The sequence below is a fragment of the Bufo gargarizans genome, unplaced genomic scaffold (assembly GCF_014858855.1).
Source record: "Bufo gargarizans isolate SCDJY-AF-19 unplaced genomic scaffold, ASM1485885v1 fragScaff_scaffold_205_pilon, whole genome shotgun sequence".
In the NCBI taxonomy this organism is placed as follows: Eukaryota; Metazoa; Chordata; class Amphibia; order Anura; family Bufonidae; genus Bufo; species Bufo gargarizans.
In genome coordinates this window covers 104,410-128,467 of record NW_025334070.1, presented here as the reverse complement: position 1 = coordinate 128,467, position 24,058 = coordinate 104,410, and the positions used below count along the sequence as shown (strand labels likewise).

The 24,058-nt window shown below is 43.4% G+C and overlaps 1 protein-coding gene across 1 annotated transcript; it reads right to left on the bottom strand.

Annotated features, from left to right (window-relative positions):
• Window positions 1-6: 6 nt before the first annotated feature.
• Window positions 7-20,855, bottom strand: LOC122922333 (transforming growth factor beta-1-induced transcript 1 protein-like). Its single transcript, XM_044272907.1, has 7 exons — window positions 20,782-20,855; window positions 14,103-14,171; window positions 13,889-14,010; window positions 13,748-13,812; window positions 13,565-13,674; window positions 3,153-3,216; window positions 7-166 (listed from the first exon to the last, which is right to left on the bottom strand). The coding sequence occupies exons 2-7, from the start codon at window positions 14,113-14,115 to the stop codon at window positions 55-57; spliced, it is 486 nt and encodes a 161-aa protein (XP_044128842.1). The 5' UTR covers window positions 14,116-14,171; window positions 20,782-20,855; the 3' UTR covers window positions 7-54.
• Window positions 20,856-24,058: the final 3,203 nt, after the last annotated feature.

Sequence of the window (24,058 nt, the reverse complement as noted above, 5' to 3'; positions counted from 1 at the left end):
TTCCGTCATCAGAGAATCCGGGATGGTGGAGTGATCATCATGGAGGGGTTAGGATTACAAGCTGAGAGGAAAAAATACAATTCTGACCGTGTTTTGTTTGTGAAAGTCTGAAAGCGATGCCATTAGTCTGTCCAGCTCCAGCGTGGCGGAGGACGCCAACAAAGCCCTAAAAAGATGGAAACAGAATAGGTGACGTCTTTGCCCCTAATTACGCTTACGGGTGCTGCGGGTGCTGCAATAAACTACAAGCTGACTCGGACTCTGAGCATTTGGCCATCAATGTGGGTTGTTGTGCATTTTCATACGTATACAATATTATCTAATGACATTATGATCAAAATGTATGCTCATCTCATTGCCTTTAAGAATAAAATCAGCCTGACCCAAAGTTCTATTATGTGGCTGAGGAAGCCAAGATGAGTTCATGGCAAGTTCAGTTTATAAAAAAATAATTGTGAACATAAATGGACATGTGTTTAAAAGTTATTGCTAAAGATATGGGACATCTGTAAGGAGTAAGTCAACTCCCTAAGACATGTCTGTCCGGAGGGAACAAGGTTACTTGATAAGGACTCATTTCCTTGAGGCACACCTGCTGTATGAGATTTAATTTATATATTCATAATTATATTATATATATCTCAGCATGGTATATTTAGTTTCCAACATATGTTAATCAATAATTCATATCATGTATTATCTATGTGTATCGATTTATATATATATGTCATACCATGTATTTACCACTTAGAAGGTATTGTAGAAGGTACAGAAACAAGTAAGTTTATGTTAATTAGTTTTCTGAGAAGAGTAAATGCCCTTTCAAAACAATAGTTATTCATGGATGTAGATAAGTGAAATATACAAGTTCCGATGCCAAGCATCAAAGCCGCTATATAAATTTTTAATCAAGTCAACCTATATTTCAAAAAGATAGGAGAAGACGGTCAACTCCAACAAGTCCAGGATATGGGCAATTAAAAGTGTCAGGGAAAGAACTTCCTCAATGATTTATATAGAAAGGTCAACGAGGTTCTGAGAATGTATTATTAGATATTTAATTTTAATGCTTAAAAGTTGTGATATTCATCTGCAATACCGCAGTGCCATCTGGAGGCAGATGGACAATATTATATTATTTCATTATTTGTTCTATACCATATTAGGAGTTGATATGACATCATGGTGTTATTAGCATGCAAGTACACCCACCTTACCTGATTGGGAATTCCTAATCTAAAGGGGATGATTCTTAGATAAGGGGGGGAATAATTACTCGTGTGCGGGGTATCAAGAGAGAGAGGAAAAAAGATCCATATATCCATTGATCCATTCATTCAATCAAAAAGAAAAACTTTATCTGAAGAAACTTGGATTATTATTTTTGGATTACTAAGAAAGTTCTTCAGAACTGGTCCCATCTGAACTCTGTCTACCTTTGACCCGGTAACGTATATTTTGTTTACTACTCATGATATTAATAAGATATTTCTCTCGGTATATAGCCAAGAGTTCCCATACTGTGGGAATATATAGTCTTAGGTGCCTCCATAATGCTGATTATTCTCTTAGCAAAGATGCATATTGTTAATGGAAGATCTGACATTATTTGAAAAGAGGACTAAACCCTTGGAAAGTTATTTTCCTTAGTCTGATTGCCGAGCTGAATATTTCATCATATTAATATCATATATTTTTGATTGGTCATAGGAAAACAGAGTCAAGGGATAACAGTTATTTTCCTGTAAATCCGTGTTTTATTGTTATAGCATGTTTGATAACAGAAGATCCTAAGTTTCTCTTGGTATAGAAAGTCAGTTTGTTAAAAGTATGACACTGGTCGTCATAAATCATTAAATCATACTGTGCCGATCAGATAGGGGTGTATTAGCACCACCGTGTGGTACATTTTGGGTGTTACTTTGTAACTTCATCATTTGTTTTGCAGTTGTATTGTTTTTATATTCTTTGTTTCTTTAATAAACCATTATATATTTTTGCATATACAATTGTTCCTTTGTCTCACTGCTTGCACAAATCAAATTAAGATACTTGATAAAAAGAACTTAGAGGTGTTTTTATGTCCGCCTGAAGGATAATTTTTTTTATCCTCTCTTTTATATGAAGATTCTTTCATATAGAAGATATATGACAGGGTAACCTGAAAGTCTAGCATTTGGGCACGAACATATGTCCTAGGGCTGTAACTCTGAAGAATCTGGGTGTACTGGTAGATCACAGCACAATGTCAGTAAGCTGCTTCTAAGGCCAGCACAAATCCTGGTGCCAGGGGCGGATTGGCCATAGACCTTACAGGGAAATTTCCCAGTGGGCCGATGCCCAGGGGGCCGCCTGGGCCCTCCTCACAGCCGGCCAGTGGAAGTTTTGGGGGATGTATTTGGTGCTGCTGGCAGTATTTTGTCATGGACTGTGGTATTTGGCTCTGATGGGGTGGTATAATGTGCCACAATATGGTATTGATTGCCCTGCCTTCCATCAGTTTCGACCCAACTACAAAATGGGGTCATTTTTGATATTTTTCCCAGGGCCACTCTAACTTCCAGGTCCGCCCCAGCCTGGTGCAGTCTCATCTGGAATGAACCAGGTCATGGAAAGTACACCCTGGAATAGGATAAAATGGTTTGAACTTGATGGACTTATGTATTTTTTTCAACCATATTAACTATGTAAAGAGCAACTAAAATGATAAGGGTCTCCAAAAAAAGATGAAAAGAATGAGAAGAGGCGTCTAAGGGGGACATGAGAACTCCATATAAATACAGTGTATATACGGTAAGGGGCCTATACAAAAAATATGGCAAAAAGCTATCCTGTCTAGAACACAGAGCTGGTGGTCTCCGAATGCAGGTGTGGGGGCAGCTAATTAGATCTTGATAAATCTCCCCCTTAATGTCTGTCGGGTGCACAAACTGGGGCAGAATGCACCATAACAGAAGCATTGGCTTCTGACTCCATTTTCCCTAAACAATGTGAGATACAGCAGCGTGTAAATGGAGTCCAACCCTGGAGAATCTGCATCAGGTGCACACCCTGTGAACACCATCTGATACTAGAAATAGTCCTGTATTCTGCAGTTCTCTGGCTTGGGGCAAGGATTTGCCAGGTCCTCCAGAAGCCAGATTATCCCTTACCTTCGTTCATCTGGTATTTCAGATGCATTTTTTTCTCTTGGTGGAAACTGGGACATGATCTCATCTAAGAAAGGTGAGAAAAAAAAGAAACAGGAGATCCGTGAGCAGATGGACATTGTAAGAACTTAATATTCCGGCAAAAACAGATCCTTACATTCCTGATAGTAAAAAATAGAAAAGGCATAAAGAGCAGCGGAGAGCCTGGTGCGGATGGAGGAAATCAGGACATGTACCTTCATTGGCAGAAATCTCTTTCCCCTTCTAGATGATCAGACTATTGATGAGGCGAAGCTATCTTCACAAAATAGCGAGCGTCCTTTACTAACCGCCCTGATGGCGATAATGCACGCGGTGAGATGTAATGAGGAGACAGACGCGGACATACACACCAGATGTGCTTCAGGGGAACGGTTTCTCAGAGCGGACTTTAGAGGGGATAAGGACTGGGAACCTTGGATTAATTTGCCAGATCCTTTTATTTATGGAGGGGTAAGCCGCTGCCAGAGAAGCGTGATAGCAGCCTCCCCTCTCCTATTAATGATGCGTATGGAAGGATTGGGACAGGAAACTGTCACCCAAATGAGCTCTCAGCTGACAACTCTCTAATGTGAATAATTCAGCTTATTGGGGTTTTCTGGGAGTTTAATATTGATGGTCTATAGTCAAAATAAGTCATCAATATCTGATAAGAGAGGATCCGTCTCCCTGCTGATCATGGCGCTCGGTTCACACGGCATAGGTCAAGTGAATGGGCCTAGGATGCGCCACCAAACAACGTCACTATACGATGTACAGCACTAAGCTCGCCGGGAGCTGAATCCCCACCAATCAGATATCGATGACCTACCCTTAGGCTAGACCATCAATGATCAGGAAAAGGGTTAGACAAATGGAAAATAGTGGCTCTTATATTACTAAGCCATCATCAGGTACAGCAAGAGAAATCTTAAAGGTGTATTCCTAGACCCCTAGAACCCCCGCGATGCAAAAAAAAATAAATACAAATTTGGTATCGCCATAATCGGATCTATCTGTAGAATAAAGTTATTATATCAAATACACCACATGGAGAACCCCATAAAAAAATAAAAACAACTTCCTAAATAAAATTAAATAAAAAGTGATCGAAAAGTCGTTTGTACCCAAAAATCATGCCCATAAAAATTACAGCCAGTCCCGCAAAGAAATGAGCCCTCACACATCTCAGTCAACTAAAAAAATTAAAGTTATGGCCCTAAAACACTTTCAGCAAATTCCATGCAGATGCTGCTCCTTCCCTTTTGAACTCTGTCATCTGCCCTTACAGCAGTTTACAACCCCATATGGTGTGTTCCTGAATTCAGGAGAAAATAGTCAACAAATTGTGGGGTGCATTTGCTCCTGTTACCACTTGTGAAAATGAAAAATTTGAGGCTAAAGCAACATTTTCTAGTAAAAATTTAATTTTTATTTTCACAGCCAAGTGCTTCTAAAATCTACGTTTCCCAAAAACCAGTCCAGCAAAATCTGCCCTCCAAAAACTATTTGGCGCTCCTTCCCTTCTGAGCCCTGTGGTGTGTCTATGTAGAGGTTTACAATCACATATGGGGGATTTCTGTAAACTGCAGAATCAGTATAATAAATATTGAATATAGAAAATATTGAATATAGAAAAATATGGATTAAAATGGAAAATCTGGACACACAAAACAATCACAATTTTACATTTCACCTTCATTCTGCTTCAATTCCTGTAGAACATCTAAAACGTTAACAAAGTTGGTAAAATCAGTTTTGAATAATTTGAGGGGTGTATTGTTCTAAAATAGGGGCATTTATGGAGGGTTTCGGCTGTGTAAGACCCACAAAGTGATTTCAGAACTGATTGGGTCCTTAAAAAAGTCAGTTTTGAAAATTTTATAGAAAATTAGAAAAATTGCTTTTAAAATTGTAAACCTAACGTCCTAAAATAATAAAATGGCATTTACTAAATTATTCCAACATAAAGTAGACGTATGGGGAGAGTTAATTAATAACTATTTTATGAGGTCTCAATTTTGGTCTTTAAAGGGGTTTTTCAAGATATTTTTATTGATGACCTATCCTCATGATTAGAGATGGCCTTGCGGTTCGCCCAGCGGTCGTTTCGCGGCGAACTTTGTTCATTCGCGTTTCGCCGAATGGACGAACATATGGCGATGTCCGGCGGCGCCATATTCTTTTACATTGTGAAGAACTTTGACCCATGACACATCCATCAGGTGGTACAGGATGGCCAACTGAGACGTTTCAGCACATGGACACACCCCCTACCTTATATAAACCTGATCTGGCCGCCATTTTATATTCAGTCTTTTGCCAGTGTCGGGAGAGGTTGTTGTGTGCAGTAGGGACAGACTGTTAGGCACTAACCCTAACCGTAACCCATAATCCCAATTTCTTTTATGTCAGGTGAATGCCTAATTTTTGGGGCCTGTACTCCCGTGGCGTAAAATAACATTTTTCTAGGCTCCAACAGGACACATTTCAGAGAATTTCCTTTTAAGACGCATAAAAATGTCCCTTGATTAAGATACATATTTTGCTTGGGAATTTTTGCCACTGATCCCCCTCTGGTATATCACTGTTCATGTTGTGGGACTATTTGTGGACTTCTTGTAAGTATTTGGCGGCTGCAAATATGAGCTGAAGGTTTATCAGGTTCGCCTGCAATTAAAGTGAATGGGGCCCGCCACGAACTTGCTGTTCGCAAACATTTTGATCGCGTTCGCGAACCGTCCCGGCCAATGTTCGTCCATCACTATTCAGGATAGGTCATCAATACCAGAACGGCGGGGGTCCAACACCGGGCACCCCGCTGATCCGCTGGTTGAAGAGAAGGTGAGCACTGCCTTCTCTTCACTGTTTACCTGCTCACATCGGTGAACAGTATAACTACAAGAAGCCGTCCATTCACTTCAATGGGACGGCTCATTACTAATTAAGTGACCGCTACAGGGCCATCCACAGAAGTGACCGCTACAGAGCCGTCCACAAAAGTGACTACTACAGAGCCATCCATAGAAGTGACCACTACAGAGCCGTCCATAGAAGGGACCACTACAGAACCGTCCATAAAAGCAACCACTACAGAGCCATCCACAGATGTGACCTCTACAGATCTGTCCATAGAAGTGACCACTACAGAGCCATCCATAGAAGTGACTACTACAGAGTGTCCATAGAAGAGACCACAACAGAGCCGTCCACAGACATGACTACTACAGAGCTTTCCATAATAGTGACCACTACAGAGCCATCCACAGAAGTGACAACTACAGAGCCATCCACAGAAGTGACAACTACAGAGCCGTCCATAGAAGTGACCACTACAGAGCCGTCCATAGAAGTGAGTGGGACGGCTTCTTGAAATTACACTGCTCACCGCTGCGATGTCGTTGGCGAGCAGATAAACAGTTAAGAGAAGGCTGAGCTCACATGGCGCGCGCTTTCTCTTCAACCAGCTGATCTGATATTGATTACCCATCCTGAGATTAGGTCATCGATAGAAATAACTTGGACAAGCCTATTAATGCATAGAAATTCAAATTTAGAAAAAAAAGTTAAAAATCCCTTTTTTTCTGTAAATTGCGGATATTTTTGAAAATAAAAGTTAAATATATCGACTCAAATTTACCATTAACATAAAGTAAAATGTGTCATAAAAAAAAATCTCAGAATCGCTTGTATAAGTAAAAGCATTTCAAAGTTATTGCCTCATAACGTGACGGGCTAGGGTTAGGGTATGTCCTGAAAGGGTTAAGACTAAGATAGTTGTATCTGCAAACCTGTAATATAGGCAATATACCGCATCCAAAAATACTGCATCATAATATACCGCATCCTAATATACTGCATCATACTGTACCACATCCTAATATACTGCATCATAATACACCTCAACATACTGTACTGCATTCTAATATACTGCATCATACTGTACCGCATCCTAATATACTGCATCATAATACACCTCATCATACTGTACCGCATTCTAATATACTGCATCATAATACACCTCATCATACTGTACCTCATCTTAATATACTGCATCATAATACACCGCATCATACTGTACCGCATTCTAATATACTGCATCATACTGTACCGCATCATAATATACTGCATCATAATACACTGCATCATACTGTACCGCATCCTAATATACTGAATCATAATACACCGCATCATACTGTACCGCATCCTAATATACTGCATCATAATACACCTCATCATCATACTGTACCGCATCCTAATATACTGCATCATAATACACCTCATCATACTGTACAGCATCAAAAAATACTGCATCATACTGTACTGCATTATAATACACCGCATCATACTGTACCACATCCTAATATACTGCATCATAATACACCTCATCATACTGTACCGCATCCTAATATACTGCATCATTATACACCGCATCATACTGTAACGCATTCTAATATACTGCATCATAATACACCGCATCATACAGTACCGCATTCTAATATACTGCATCATATTGTACCGCATCCTAATATACTGCATCATAATACACCTCATCATACTGTACCGCATTCTAATATACTGCATAATACACCACAACATACTGTACCGCATTCTGATATACTGCATCATAATACACCTCATCATACTGTACCGCATTCTAATATACTGCATCATAATACACTGCAACATACTGTACCGCATTCTAATATACTGCATCATAATACACCGCAACATACTGTACCGCATCCTAATATACCACATCATACTGTACCGCATCCTAATATACTGCATCATGATACACCGCATCATACTGTACTACATCATAATACACCTCATCATACTGTACCGCATCCAAAAATACTGCATCATAATACACCTCATCATACTGTACAGCATCAAAAAATACTGCATCATTCTGTACCGCATTCTAATATACCGCATCATACTGTACCGTATCCTAATATACTGCATCATTATACACCGCATCATACAGTACCGCATTCTAATATACCACATCATACTGTACCGCATCCTAATATACTGCATCATAATACACCGCATCATACTGTACCGCATCCTAATATACTGCATCATAATACACCGCATCATACTGTACCGCATCCTAATACACTGCATCATAATACACCTCATCATACTGTACCGTATTCTAACATACTGCATCATAATACACCGCAATATCCTGTACAGCATCCTAATATACCACATCATACTGTACCGCATCCTAATATACTGCATCATAATACACCTCATCATACTGTACCGCATCCAAAAATACTGCATCATAATACACCGCATCATACTGTACCGCATCCTAATAAACTGCATCATAATACACCTCATCATACTGTACAGAATCAGAAAATACTGCATCATACTGTACAGCATTATAATACCGCATCATACTGTACCACATCCTAACATACTGCATCATAATACACCTCATCATACTGTACCGCATCCTAATATACTGCATCATTATACACCGCATCATACTGTAACGCATTCTAATATACTGCATCATAATACACCGCATCATACAGTACCGCATTCTAATATACTGCATCATATTGTACCGCATCCTAATATACTGCATCATAATACACCTCATCATACAGTACCGCATTCTAATATACTGCATCATATTGTACCGCATCCTAATATACTGCATCATAATACACCTCATCATACTGCACCGCATTCTAATATACTGCATAATACTATACAACATACTGTACCGCATTCTTATATACTGCATCATAATACACCTCATCATACTGTACCGCATCTTAATATACTGCATCATAATACACCGCAACATACTGTACCGCATTCTAATATACTGCATCATACTGTACCGCATCCTAATATACTGCATCATAATACACCACATCATACTGTACCACATCCTAATATACTGCATCATAATACACTGCAACATACTGTACCGCATCCTAATATACCACATCATACTGTACCGCATCCTAATATACTGCATCATAATACACCGCATCATACTGTACCGCAACCTAATATACTGCATCATAATACACTGCAACATACTGTACCGCATCCAAATATACCGCATCATACTGTACCGCATCCTAATATACTGCATCATGATACACCGCATCCTAATATACTGCATCATAATACACTGCAACATACTGTACCGCATCCTAATATACCGCATCATACTGTACCGCATCCTAATATACTGCATCATAATACACTGCATCATACTGTACCATATCCTAATATACTGCATCATAATACACTGCAACATACTGTAACGCATCCTAATATACTGCATCATGATACACCGCATCATACTGTACTACATCATAATACACCGCATCATACTGTATCGCATCATAATATACTGCATCGTAATACACCTCATCATACTGTACCGCATCCAAAAATACTGCATCATAATACACCTCATCATACTGTAACGCATTATAATATATTGCATCATACTGTACCACATCCTAATATACTGCATCATGATACACCGCATCATATTGTACCGCATCCTAATATACTGCATCATAATACACAGCATCACACTGTACCGCATCCCAATATACTGCATCATAATACACTGCATCATACTGTACCGCATCCAAAAATACTGCATCATAACACACCTCATCATACTGTACCGCATCCTAATATACTGCATCATAATACACTGCATCATACTGTACCACATTCTAATACACTGCATCATAATACACCGCAACATACTGTACCACATCCTAATATACTGCATCATAATACACTGCATCATACTGTACTGCATGATAATACACCGCATCATACTGTACCGCATTCTAATATACTGCATCATAATACACCGCATCATACTGTACCACATTCTAATATACTGCATCATAATACACCTTATCATACTGTACCGCATCCTAATATACTGTATCATTATACACCACATCATACTGTACCACATTCTAATATACTGCATCATAATACACCTTATCATACTGTACCACATTCTAATATACTGTATCATTATACACCACATCATACTGTACCCCTTCCGAATATACTGCATCATTACCACATCATACTGTACCTAATCCTAATCTACAGCATCATAATACACTGCATCATACTGTACCGCATCATACTGTACTGCATTCTAACATACTGCATCATAATACACTGCATCATACTGTACCGCATCCTAATATACTGCATCATAAAACACCGCATCATACTGTACCGCATCCTAATATACTGCATCATAATACACCTCATCATACTGTACCGCATCCTAATATACTGCATCATAAAACACCGCATCATACTGTACCGCATCCTAATATACTGCATCACCGCATCATACTGTACCGCATCCTAATATACTGCATCATAATACACTCGAACAGATCACATCGTCTTCCAACAGCTCTGCCAGAGAGAGATGTTTTTGATCTATCGCCTGAACATCCTCACCCCCTTTGGCCTAAACGAAATGTTGGAACACACTAATTATTAAATACATGCAGTCCCCATCACCACCCTTTCAATATCACGCACAGATCTGTTCCGAATCGGAGTGACATACCGTAACGTACGCGCACCCATACACACTTCACAACACTTCGTCCTATCACTCATCACCATGTAGCAATTAATTATTTATCCAATTAATAATTTAATTATTTATCCATCATATTCTTACATTCATTCATCCTTTCCAATTCCATCACAATCCCTCACGACATATAGACCCCTTATATACTTTCCATTTTTTATTTATTATTATTTATTTATATATCTATATTTACTTGTTTATCTCTATTTGTAATTTAAATTTTCATTTTATTTCCACTCAACATTTTATTTCTATTCATCTATTTAATCTCACATACACATTGATTTATACTTTTTCCTTTTTTTATCTACCTTATTCTTATTTTTCATCACCAATATCACCATCATGATTATATCTCCCTGTCTTTACCACCATCCGATTTGCGATTACACTCATGATCTTAATTCAATCATATCTATCCGTCCATAGTTTTTTAAATACACTTTTTACCAAAAGGGTCATCACCATGTTCCGAACACCCATGCCAGTCCTCATATCCACCCCTAAATGACAAGTTTTAATGCCATCCAACTCTGAATTCCCAACACAAGCGTCCTCCGGGGCTGACTCTGACAGCCGCGGCGTCACTTCTGGTGCGTGCGTTCCAACCTGGAACGCATCTCTCCCAGCCACCACTTCCGGACATGCGCAGTAGGTTCCAAATACGTTCCGGTCTGACACACATTGTGCTGAGAAGCGCCTCATCACCGACTCGGACCCCTGACGTCACCAAAGGTGGCGCGATCTGAGCGGCCGAATACGCCCACCTACTTTGGCGCCTTTTTGACCACTCCCCTTTAATTTGGGCGCTTTTTCCCCCTGATTTAGCCCATCACCCAGACCATATATAGCCCCCATTTCCCACACCACATGCAAACTGCTCCTGATGAAGGAAACACGTTGAGCCGGATTCTATACAATAGAATAAAAGAAAGTTGAACAAAAGCTTCCTGTCTGTGGCTGCCTTCATTTTTCACCATCTTGAGGCGATCCTGGCTTGGGGGGTATTGGTTTACCGGTGTATTATGCTTATCTGAGTAACCCCCCCCCCCCCCATGAAGTGAGTAGAATCTCATTGTTCATATATATATATATATATATATATACAGAACCCTAACCCTATATACATTGTTTTTATTTCTTCTATTTCATTTATGATATTATTGTACTGTATTCCAACCTTTCCACCATTTGTTTCACTTGCCATCACACCCAGTGTATTGGCGCTCTCCCAGGGTCACCTCTGCCGGACATTGGGGGTGTCCCCACACCCTAATTCCCCCGCCCTTTTTGCTCTTCTCTATTAACCTGCAGAGCCTCTCCACGCCCCCGACCCCCCCATAGTCTCCTTCTTCTTCTATCCCCTGGCGCCTCGAGTTACTTCAGGTCTCCTGGACACCCGTTCCACAGGATCCGTGTAACCCTCACACTCTCTCTCTGCCCTTATACTCTGCCACAGCTCTGCAGCGGTGTGTTGTTTCTCACCGAAGCAGATCAGTTTCAGCAACGCCCTGTTGCTGCTTCCCCACTGCAGTGCTACACTGCTTCCAGCTACTGACTGATGGCTGACTGGTGCTGCAAGATGAGAATTCAGAGGTGGAAGTGTAGGAGAAGGGGGGGTTGCAGCCACTAATGTAGGTGGTGGCGGAAATCCTGATGGAAGTAGGGCCCACAATCTTTGGCATCAGTAGCACCTGTGCCATCCCAGGCTACGACTCGTTCCCGGCCTCCACAACATTCACCCAGTGTGCCATCAGGGAAATGTAGCGTCCCTGGCCAAAAGCACTTGACCATTTGTCAGTCATTAAGTGGACCTTCCCAATAACTGCGTTGGTCAGGGCACGGGTGATGTTACAGGACACATGCTGGTGTAAAGCGGGGACAGCATCCTGGAAAAAATAGTGGCGACTGAGGACTGAGTAACGAGGGACGGCCGCCGCTGCGAAAAAGCCTCTGTGTCCACAAGTCTAAATGGCAACATTTCCAGGGCCAGTAATTTGGAAAGGTGCGCATTTAGTGCTATGGTCTGTGGGTGGATGGCTAAGTATTTGCACTTTCGTTCAAAGGAGTGGGGTATGGTCATCTGTACGCTGCGCTGGGACATGGAAGTGGATATGCTAGCTGATGGTGCTTGCGAAGGTCCAGGTGCAGGGCGGGAGACATCTGGGCCTGCGTCTTGGACAGGGGATTGGCCAGCATGTAACACAGGGGGAGAGGAGGCAGTGGTGTGACCCGCAGACACTGATTGTGACCCAGGCTTTCGGCCCACCTATTAGGGTGCTTTGATGCTGTAGCAGATTGCGGCTACAATGTATGTCTCAACTGGACTGTTGATTGGATTACTTCTCAGGCTGAGGGGAGGGGATGTGTGGGCTCCCTTGCATGGGACAGTGGCATAAAAGCAGGGTATGTGGCATTAAACAGTGTCCTGCTCCGGATACTGTGTGTCGTCCAGTTATTGGGAAGAGTGATGGGATATTCGTGGATGCTTATACTTGCTACTGATGATGTGCTTCCTGTGCTAATAACCTGATCCTGAAGTAACCTTTGGAATACCGGCAGAGAAAGCCTGTGTCGCACTAGCGCTCCGCTACACATACTGTACCGCATCCTAATATACTGTATCATACTGTATCCCACCGTAATATACTGTATAATACTGTACCGCATTCTAATATACTGTGTTATACTGTACCGCACCCTCCTTTAGAAGGTATGACAGGTAGATTAATGCTGTCATAGACACCCTCTATACCTGTAATATTAAACTGAGTGGCGTTGAGTTCGTTGAGCAGACGGTCCAGCTCACACAAACCGCCCCCGACGCTCGCTGGCACGGAGGGGAGGCCGCACTTCTTTACTGTACTGGAGAGAGAAGGTGAAGGTGAGATCAGAGAGAAGTGGCTGATCCTCCTCCAGGCCCACACAATGGACAGACCTGTAAAGATGGCTCTTGTCTGTAGGGGAGTCCTCCGCATCAGCACTCGGAAAAGGCAAGGCTGTCTAAAGAGACAGAGCAAAGCAGAAGATGAAACACATGCGAGCAGCGGTGGGAAAGCTGGGTCTGGGCTGACCTTACCTGAGGGTCATACGGGGGCGGGAGAGGCCGCTCTTCACATCTCTCGGATTTTTCAAGACAATCAGTTAACAAGACTGGACATCGAGTCGGAGGAGTAACCTGAAGGTCGGCAAGTAGAGCATCTGAAAGGGACACGAAGGTAGAGAAGTCACCGCAGGAGTCCTGGACTCTGCACGGATCAGAGTACAGAAGGGTCAGATCCTTCACAACCTACCTAAATCCTCCATAGCTCCAAAGGAGGTCTACGAGGCACAAAGCGACTCGGGGTCCGGAGATCCCAAAACTAAGAGAGAAGAACTGTCACCATGGTAGTGTAGACTGGAGGCGAGAGTGCAGACTAGAGAGATTGGACTGCAGACTGGTGGCGAGACTACAGACTGGAGGTAAGAGTGCAGAGCAAGGATTAAGGACCAGAGATCAAAGCGCAATAGAAGGATGAAGACAGAGGCAGAAACAAACAGATTTCAGTGAGAGGAAAGAGAGAGCTACTAGACACGAGAGTGCAGACTAGAAAGATGAGAGTGCAGACTAAAGAGATGAGAGTGCTGACTAAAGGGATGAGAGTGCAGATAGAGATGAGAGTGCTGACTAATGGGATGAGAGTGCAGACTAGAGAAATAAGAGTGCAGACTATGGAGATAAGAGTGCAGACTAGAGAGATGAGAGGGCAGAATAGAGATATGAGAGTGCAGACTAGAGAGATGAAAGTGTAGACTAGAGTGCAGGCTAGAGAGATGAGAGTGCAGACTAGAGAGATGAGAGTGCTAACTAACGTGATGAGAGTGCAGACTAGAGAGATGAGAGTGCAGACTAGAGAGATGAAAGTGCAGACTAGAGAGATGAGAGTGCTAACTAACGTGATGAGAGTGCAGACTAGAGAGATGGAAGTGCAGACTAGAGAGATGAGAGTGCAGGTTAGAGAGACGAGAGTGCAGACGAGAGAAATGAGAGTGCATACTAGAGAGACAAGAGTGCAGAATAGAGATATGAGAGTGCAGACTAGAGAGATGAAAGTGTAGACTAGAGTGCAGACTAGAGAGATGAGAGTGCTAACTAACGTGATGAGAGTGCAGACTAGAGAGATGGAAGTGCAGACTAGAGAGATGAGAGTGCAGGTTAGAGAGACGAGAGTGCAGACGAGAGAAATGAGAGTGCATACTAGAGAGACAAGAGTGCAGAATATAGATATGAGAGTGCAGACTAGAGAGATGAAAGTGTAGACTAGAGTGCAGGCTAGAGAGATGAGAGTGCTAACTAACGTGATGAGAGTGCAGACTAGAGAGATGAGAGTGCATACTAAAGAGATGAAAGTGCAGACTAGAGAGATGAGAGTGCTAACTAACGTGATGAGAGTGCAGACTAGAGAGATGGAAGTGCTAACTAACGTGATGAGAGTGCAGACTAGAGAGATGGAAGTGCTAACTAACGTGATGAGAGTGCAGACTAGAGAGATGAGAGTGCAGACTAGAGAGATGAAAGTGCAGACTAGATTGCAGGCTAGAGAGATGAGAGTGCAGACTAAAGGGATGAGAGTGCAGACTAGAGAAAGGAGAGTACAAATAAGAGAGATAAGAGTGCAGACTAAAGAGATGAGATTGCAGACTAAAGAGATGAGAGTGCTGACTAAAGGGATGAGAGTGCAGAGAGAGATGAGAGTGCTGACTAATGGGATGAGAGTGCAGACTAGAGAAATAAGAGTGCAGACTATGGAGATGAGACTGCAGACTAGAGAGATGAGAGTGCAGACTAGAGAAATAAGAGTGCAGACTAGAGAAATAAGAGTGCAGACTATGGAGATGAGACTGCAGACTAGAGAGATGAGAGTGCAGACTAGAGAGGTGAGAGTGCAGACTAGAGAGATGAGCGTGCAGACTAGAGAGATGAGCGTGCAGACTAGAGAGATAAGAGTGCAGGCTAGAGAGATGAGAGTGCAGACTAGAGAGATGAGAATGCAGGCTAGAGAGATAAGAGTGCAGGCTAGAGAGATGAGAGTGCAGGCTAGGGAGATGAGAGTGCAGACTAGAGAGATGAGAGTGCAGACTAGAGAGATGAGAGTGCAGACTAGAAAGATGAGAGTGCAGGTTAGAGAGATGAGAGTGCAGACTAGAGAGTTGAGAGTGCAGACTATAGAGATGAGAGTGCAGACTAGGGAGATGAGAGTGCAAGTTAGAGAGAGGAGAGTGTAGGTTAGAGAGAGGAGAGTGCAGACTAGAGAGATGAGAGTATAGACTAGAGTGCAGGCTAGAGATTATGAGAGTGCAGACTAGAGAGATGATAGTGCAGACTAGAGACGGGAGTACATATTAGAGAGATGAGAGTGCAGGCTAGAGAGATGAGAGTGCAGACTAGAGAGATGAGAGTGTAGGCTAGAGAGATGAGAGCGCAGGTTAAAGAGACGAGAGTGCAAACTAAGAGAGATGAGAGTGCAAACTAAGAGAGATGAGAGTGCAGACTAGAGAGATGAGAATGCAGGCTAGAGAGATAAGAGTGCAGGCTAGAGAGATGAGAGTGCAGGCTAGGGAGATGAGAGTGCAGACTAGAGAGATGAGAGTGCAGACTAGAGAGATGAGAGTGCAGACTAGAAAGATGAGAGTGCAGGTTAGAGAGATGAGAGTGCAGACTAGAGAGTTGAGAGTGCAGACTATAGAGATGAGAGTGCAGACTAGGGAGATGAAAGTGCAAGTTAGAGAGAGGAGAGTGTAGGTTAGAGAGAGGAGAGTGCAGACTAGAGAGATGAGAGTATAGACTAGAGTGCAGGCTAGAGATTATGAGAGTGCAGACTAGAGAGATGATAGTGCAGACTAGAGACGGGAGTACATATTAGAGAGATGAGAGTGCAGGCTAGAGAGATGAGAGTGCAGACTAGAGAGATGAGAGTGTAGGCTAGAGAGATGAGAGCGCAGGTTAAAGAGACGAGAGTGCAAACTAAGAGAGATGAGAGTGCAAACTAAGAGAGATGAGAGTGCAGACTAGAGAGATGAGAGTGCAGACTAAAGGAATGAGAGTGCAGACTAGAGAGATGAGAGTGCAGACTACAGGGATGAGAGTGCAGACTAGAGCAATTAGAGTGTAGACTAGAGAGATGAGAGTGCAGACTAGAGAGATGAGAGTGCAGACTAGAGAGATGAGAGTGCAGGTTAGAGAGACAAAGGTGCAGACTAGAGAGCTGAGAGTGCAGGTTAGAGAGACAAGAGTGCAGACTAATGGGATGAGAGTGCAGACTAGAGAGATGAGAGTGCAGACTAACGGGATGAGAGTGCAGACTAGAGAGATGAGAGTGCAGACTAACGGGATGAGAGTGCAGACTAGAGAGATGATAGTGCAGACCAGAGAGATGAGAGTGCAGACTAGAGAGATGAGAGTGCAGGTTAGAGAGATGAGAGTGCAGACTAGAGAGTTGAGAGTGCAGACTATAGAGATGAGAGTGCAGACTAGGGAGATGAGAGTGCAAGTTAGAGAGACGAGAGTGTAGGTTAGAGAGAGGAGAGTGCAGACTAGAGAGATGAGAGTATAGACTAGAGTGCAGGCTAGAGATTATGAGAGTGCAGACTAGAGAGATGACAGTGCAGACTAGAGAGAAGAGAGTTCTAACTAACGTGATGAGAGTGCAGACTAGAGAGATGAGAGTGCAGACTAGAGAGATGAGTGTTGACTAATGGGATGAGAGTGCAGACTAAAGGGATAAGAGTGCAGACTAGAGGGAGGAGAGTGCAGACTAGAGAGGTGAGAGTGCAGACTAGAGAGATGAGAGTGTAGACTAGAGTGCAGGCTAGAGAGATGAGAGTGCAGACTAGAGAGATGAGAGTGCGGACAAGAGAGTTGAGAGTGCAGACTAGAGAGATGATTATGCAGACTAGAGAGTTGAGAGTGCAGACTAGAGAGATGAGAGAGCAGGTAAGAGAGATGACAGTGCAGACTAGAGAGTGCAGACTAGAGAGATGAGTGTTGACTAATGGGATGAGAGAGCAGACTAGAGGGAGGAGAGTGCAGACTAGAGAGATGAGAGTGTAGACTAGAGTGCAGGCTAGAGAGATGAGAGTGCAGACTAAAGGGATGAGAGTGCAGACTAGAGAGATGAGAGTGCAGACTAGAGAGATGAGAGAGCAGACTAAAGGGATAAGAGTGCAGACTAGAGGGAGGAGAGTGCAGACTAGAGAGATGAGAGTGCAGACTAGAGAGATGAGAGTGTAGACTAGAGTGCAGGCTAGAGAGATGAGAGTGCGGACAAGAGAGTTGAGAGTGCAGACTAGAGAGATGAGAGTGCAGACTAGAGAGTTGAGAGTGCAGACTAGAGAGATGAGAGAGCAGGTAAGAGAGATGAGAGTGCAGACTAGAGAGATGAGTGTTGACTAATGGGATGAGAGAGCAGACTAAAGGGATAAGAATGCAGACTAGAGGGAGGAGAGTGCAGACTAGAGAGATGAGAGTGCAGACTAGAGAGTTGAGAGTGCAGACTAGAGAGATGAGAGAGCAGGTAAGAGAGATGAGAGTGCAGACTAGAGAGATGAGTGTTGACTAATGGGATGAGAGAGCAGACTAAAGGGATAAGAATGCAGACTAGAGGGAGGAGAGTGCAGACTAGAGAGATGAGAGTGTAGACTAGAGTGCAGGCTAGAGAGATGAGAGTGCAGACTAAAGGGATGAGAGTGCAGACTAGAGAGAGGAGTGCAGATTAAAGGGATGAGAGTGCAAGCTAGGGAGACAAGAGTGCAGACTAGAGAGATGAGAGAGCAGACTAGAGAGATGAGAGTGCAGACTAGAGACGAGAGTGCAGATTAGAGAGATGAGAGTGCAGACTATAGAGATGAGAGTGCAGGTTAGAGAGATGAGAGTGCAGGCTAGGGAGATGAGAGTGCAGACTAGAGAGATGAGAGTGCAGATTAGAGAGATGAGAGTGCAGGTTAGAGAGATGAGAGTGCAGACTAATGGAATGAGCGTGCAGACTAGAGAGATGAGAGTGCACGTTAGAGAGATGAGAGTGCAGACTAGGGAGATGAGAATGCAGACTAAAGGGGTGAGAGTGCAGACTAAAGGGATGAGAGTGCAGACTAACGTGATGATAGTGCAGACTAAAGAGATGAGAGTGCAGACTAGAGCAATTAGAGTGCAGACTAGAGAGATGAGAGTGCAGACTAGAGAGATGAGAGCGCAGACAAGAGAAATGAGAGTGCAGAATAGAGATGAGAGTGCAGGCTAGAGAGATGAGAGTGCAGACTAGAGAGATAAGAGTGCTAACGTGATGAGAGTGCAGACTACAGCAATTAGAGTGCAGACTAGAGAGATGAGAGTGCAGACGAGAGATGAGAGAGCAGACTAGAGAAATGAGAGTGCAGAATAGAGAGATGAGAGTGCAGACTAGAGACGGGAGTGCATATTAGAGAGATGAGAGTGCAGGCTAGAGAGATGAGAGTGCAGACTAGAGAGATGAGAGTGTAGGCTAGAGAGATGAGAGCGCAGGTTAAAGAGACGAGAGTGCAAACTAAGAGAGATGAGAGTGCAAACTAAGAGAGATGAGAGTGCAGACTAGAGAGATGAGAGTGCAGAGCAAGGATAAAGGATTCAGCACCAGAGATCAGAGCGCAGTAGAAGGAAGAAGACAGAGGCAGAAATGAGGAGAGTACAGTGAGAGCAGACTACAGAGATGAGCGTCCAGACTAGTGCAATGAGAGTGCAGACTAGAGAGATGAGAGTGCAGAGTAATGGGATATGAGTGCAGACTAAAGGGATGAGAGTGCAGACTAATGGCATGAGAGTGCAGATTAAAGGAATGTGAGTGCCGACTAATGGGATGAGAGTGCAGGCTAGTGCAATGAGAGTGCAGACTAGAGATGAGAGTGCAGACTAATGGGATATGAGTGCAGACTAAAGGGATGAGAGTGCAGACTAATGGGATATGAGTGCAGACTAGAGGGATTAGAGTGCAGACTAAAGGAATGAGAGTGCCGACTAATGGGATGAGAGTGCAGACTAGTGCAATGAGAGTGCAGACTAAAGAGATCAGAGTGCAGACTACTGGGATGAGAGTGCAGACTAGTGCAATGAGACTGCAGACTAGAGAGATGACAGTGCAGACTAAAGGGATGAGAGTAGAGACTAGAGAGATGATATCATGAGTACAAGCAAATCCAGAGCTAATCATGAGAGTGCTTAATACAGATGAACCATGTGAGCAAAGAGAGGGTTAAATCATGAGAGTACAACATGAAGACATGGACTTAATGATGAGAGTGCAGAATAACCGGGATGGGGTGATGAGAGAGCAGAAAAGGGAGGAAAAGAGAGAGTAATGGTAATGGTTCTCCTCATCACCCCACTCCAGTCCTGAGGATGAGAGCGCACTATAAGAGGGAAATAAAGGGAGTGCAGGCTAGAGAGATGAGAGAGCAGGTAAGAGAGACGAGAGTGCAAACTAGAGAGATGAGAGTGCAGACTAGAGAGATGATAGTGCTGATTAGAGAGATGAGAGTGCAGACTAGAGAGACAAGCGTGCAGGCTAGAGAGATGAGAATGCAGGCTAGAGAGATGAGAGTGCAGACTAGAGAGATGAGAGTGAAGACTAGAGAGATGAGAGTGCAGACTAGAGAGACAAGAGTGCAGGCTAGAGAGATGAGAGTGCAGGCTAGAGAGATGAGAATGCAGGCTAGAGAGATGAGAGCGCAGGCTAGAGAGATGAGAGTGCAGACTAGAGAGATGAGTGAGCAGTAAAAGTGAGAAAAGAGAGAAATAAAGAGAGTGCGGACTAAAGGAATGAGAGTGCAAACTATAAAGACTGGAAATGTAGACTAGATTATAGTGAGAGCGCAGTTTACAGCTTGAGTAAAATGACAGACCGCTATAGACAAAGTGTTCTGGGAAAAGAGGTAGACAGCCGGCATGAGAGCATTGAGACATACTTGGGGTCGGGAGCTGGAGGAGAATGTGAGCGCAGAGAGCAGGAATGAGGACGGAGCGGGAGCTGGGAGGCTCCTCCGCCACTTTTCTCCTTTTATGGGTAACAGAAGTCTCTTCTATGGACCAGATATAAACACTGAGGGAAATAGAGGCGGCATGAAAACCGTGAGGGAGAGAGACAGCAAGAAAACCACGAGAGAGACAGCAAAAACACCGCAGCTGAGGGAGAGAGACAGCAAGAGAACCGTGAGGGAGAGAGACAGCAAGAAAACCACGAGAGAGACAGCAAGAAAACCACGAGAGAGACAGCAAAAACACCACAGCTGAGGGAGAGAGACAGCAAGAAAACCACGAGAGAGACAGCAAAAACACCACAGCTGAGGGAGAGAGACAGCATGAGAACCGTGAGGGAGAGAGACAGCAAGAAAACCATGAGAGAGACAGCAAGAAAACCACAGCTGAGGGAGAGGGACAGCATGACAACCATGAGGGAGAAAGAGAGCAAGAAAGCCAGGGCTGGGGGAGAGGGACAGCATGAAAACCATGACTGGAGAGACAGCATGACAACCATGAGGGAGAAAGAGAGCAAGAAAGCCAGGGCTGAGGGAGAGGGACAGCATGACAACCATGAGGGAGAAAGAGAGCAAGAAAACTACAGCTGAGGGAGAGGGACAGCATGACAACCATGAGGGAGAAAGAGAGCAAGAAAGCCAGGGCTGAGGGAGAGGGACAGCATGACAACCATGAGGGAGAAAGAGAGCAAGAAAACCACAGCTGAGGGAGAGGGACAGCATGACAACCATGAGGGAGAAAGAGAGCAAGAAAGCCAGGGCTGGGGGAGAGGGACAGCATGAAAACCATGACTGGAGAGACAGCATGACAACCATGAGGGAGAAAGAAAGCAAGAAAGCTACGGCTGAAGGAGAGAGACAGTAAGACAACCACGAGGGAAATAGACAGCATGAAAACCATTAGGGAGAGATACAGCATGAAAACTGTGAGGAGAGAGACAGCATAAAAAACACAGCTGAGGGCAAGAGACAGCATAAAAACTGTGAGGGAGACAGACAGCATGAAAAAACCAGGAGGGAGAGAGACAGCACAAAAAAAAGTGAGGATGCAAGAGGCCTAAGAGAGACAACAAGAAAACCGTGAGGGAAAGAGACAACAAGAAGAAACTGTGAGGGAAAGAGGCAGCAAGAAAATCACAGCTGAGGGAGAGAGACAGCATGAAAACCGTGAGGGAGAAAGACAGCAAGAAAAACATGAGAGAGAGAGAGAGCATGAAAGTATGACAACCATGAACTGAGAGAGAGACTGACAGCATGAACACCGCAGGCCGAGGGACAGTGCATGAAGAAACTAAGTCTGAGGGAGAAAGAATGGAAACCATTGACTGAGGAAGACATAGCATGAAAACCTTGTACTGAGGGAGAGAGACAACATGGAAATCTGGTACTGAGAACTGAGAGAGACCATGAATCTCTGCTTTTGGAAAGAGACATCATGAAAACCGTGGCCTGAGGGAAAGTATGATACTATACTGATAGAGACATCATGAAAACCGTGGCCGGAGGGAGAGCATGATACTATACTGATACAGAGAGACATCATGAAAACCGTGGCCTGAGGGAGAGCATGATACTATACTGATACAGAGAGACATCATGAAAAGCATGGATGAGGGAGAGCATGATACTATACTGATACAGAGAGACATCATGAAAAGCATGGATGAGGGAGAGCATGATACTATACTGATAGAAACATCTTGAAAACCGTGGCCTGAGGGAGAGCGTAATAATAAACTGATAGAAACATCATGAAACCCGTGGCCTGAGGGAGAGCATGAAAATAAACTGATAGAGACATAATGAAAACCGTCGGTGAGCAGGAGAGCATGATACTATACAGATAGACAAAAACATCATGAAAACCGTGGCCTGAGGGATAGCATGATAATAAACTGATAGAGAGAGACAGCATGAAAACCGTGGCCTGAGGGAGAGCATGATAATAAACTGATAGAGACATCATGAAAACCGTGGCCTGAGGGAGAGCATGATACTATACTGATACAGAGAGACATCATGAAAAGCATGGCATGAGGGAGAGCATGATACTATACTGATAGACAGAAACATCTTAAAAACCGTGGCCTGAGGGAGAGCATGATAATAAACTGATAGAGACAGCTTGAAAACCGTGGCCTGAGGGAGAGCATGATAATAAACTGATAGAGAGACATCATGAAAACCGTGGCCTGAGGGAGAACATGAAAATAAACTGATAGAGATCATGCAAACCGTGGCCTGAGGGAGAGCATGATACTATACTGATACAGAGAGACATCATTAAAACCGTGGGTAAGCAGGAGAGCATGATACTATACTGATACAGAGAGACATCAGTAAAACCGTGGGTAATCAGCAGAGCATGATACTATACTGATACAGAGAGACATCAGTAAAACCGTGGGTAAGCAGGAGAGCATGATACTATACTGATACAGAGAGACATCAGTAAAACCGTGGGTAAGCAGGAGAGCATGATACTATACTGATACAGAGAGACATCAGTAAAACCGTGGGTAAGCAGGAGAGCATGATACTATACTGATACAGAGAGACATCAGTAAAACCGTGGGTAAGCAGGAGAGCATGATACTATACTGATACAGAGAGACATCAGTAAAACCGTGGGTAAGCAGGAGAGCATGATACTATACTGATACAGAGAGACATCAGTAAAACCGTGGGTAAGCAGGAGAGCATGATACTATACTGATACAGAGAGACATCAGTAAAACCGTGGGTAAGCTGGAGAGCATGATACTATACTGATACAGAGAGACATCAGTAAAACCGTGGGTAAGCAGGAGAGCATGATACTATACTGATACAGAGAGACATCAGTAAAACCGTGGGTAAGCTGGAGAGCATGATACTATACTGATACAGAGAGACATCAGTAAAACCGTGGGTAAGCAGGAGAGCATGATACTATACTGATACAGAGAGACATCAGTAAAACCGTGGGTAAGCAGGAGAGCATGATACTATACTGATACAGAGAGACATCAGTAAAACCGTGGGTAAGCTGGAGAGCATGATACTATACTGATACAGAGAGACATCAGTAAAACCGTGGGTAAGCAGGAGAGCATGATACTATACTGATACAGAGAGACATCAGTAAAACCGTGGGTAAGCAGGAGAGCATGATACTATACTGATACAGAGAGACATCAGTAAAACCGTGGGTAAGCTGGAGAGCATG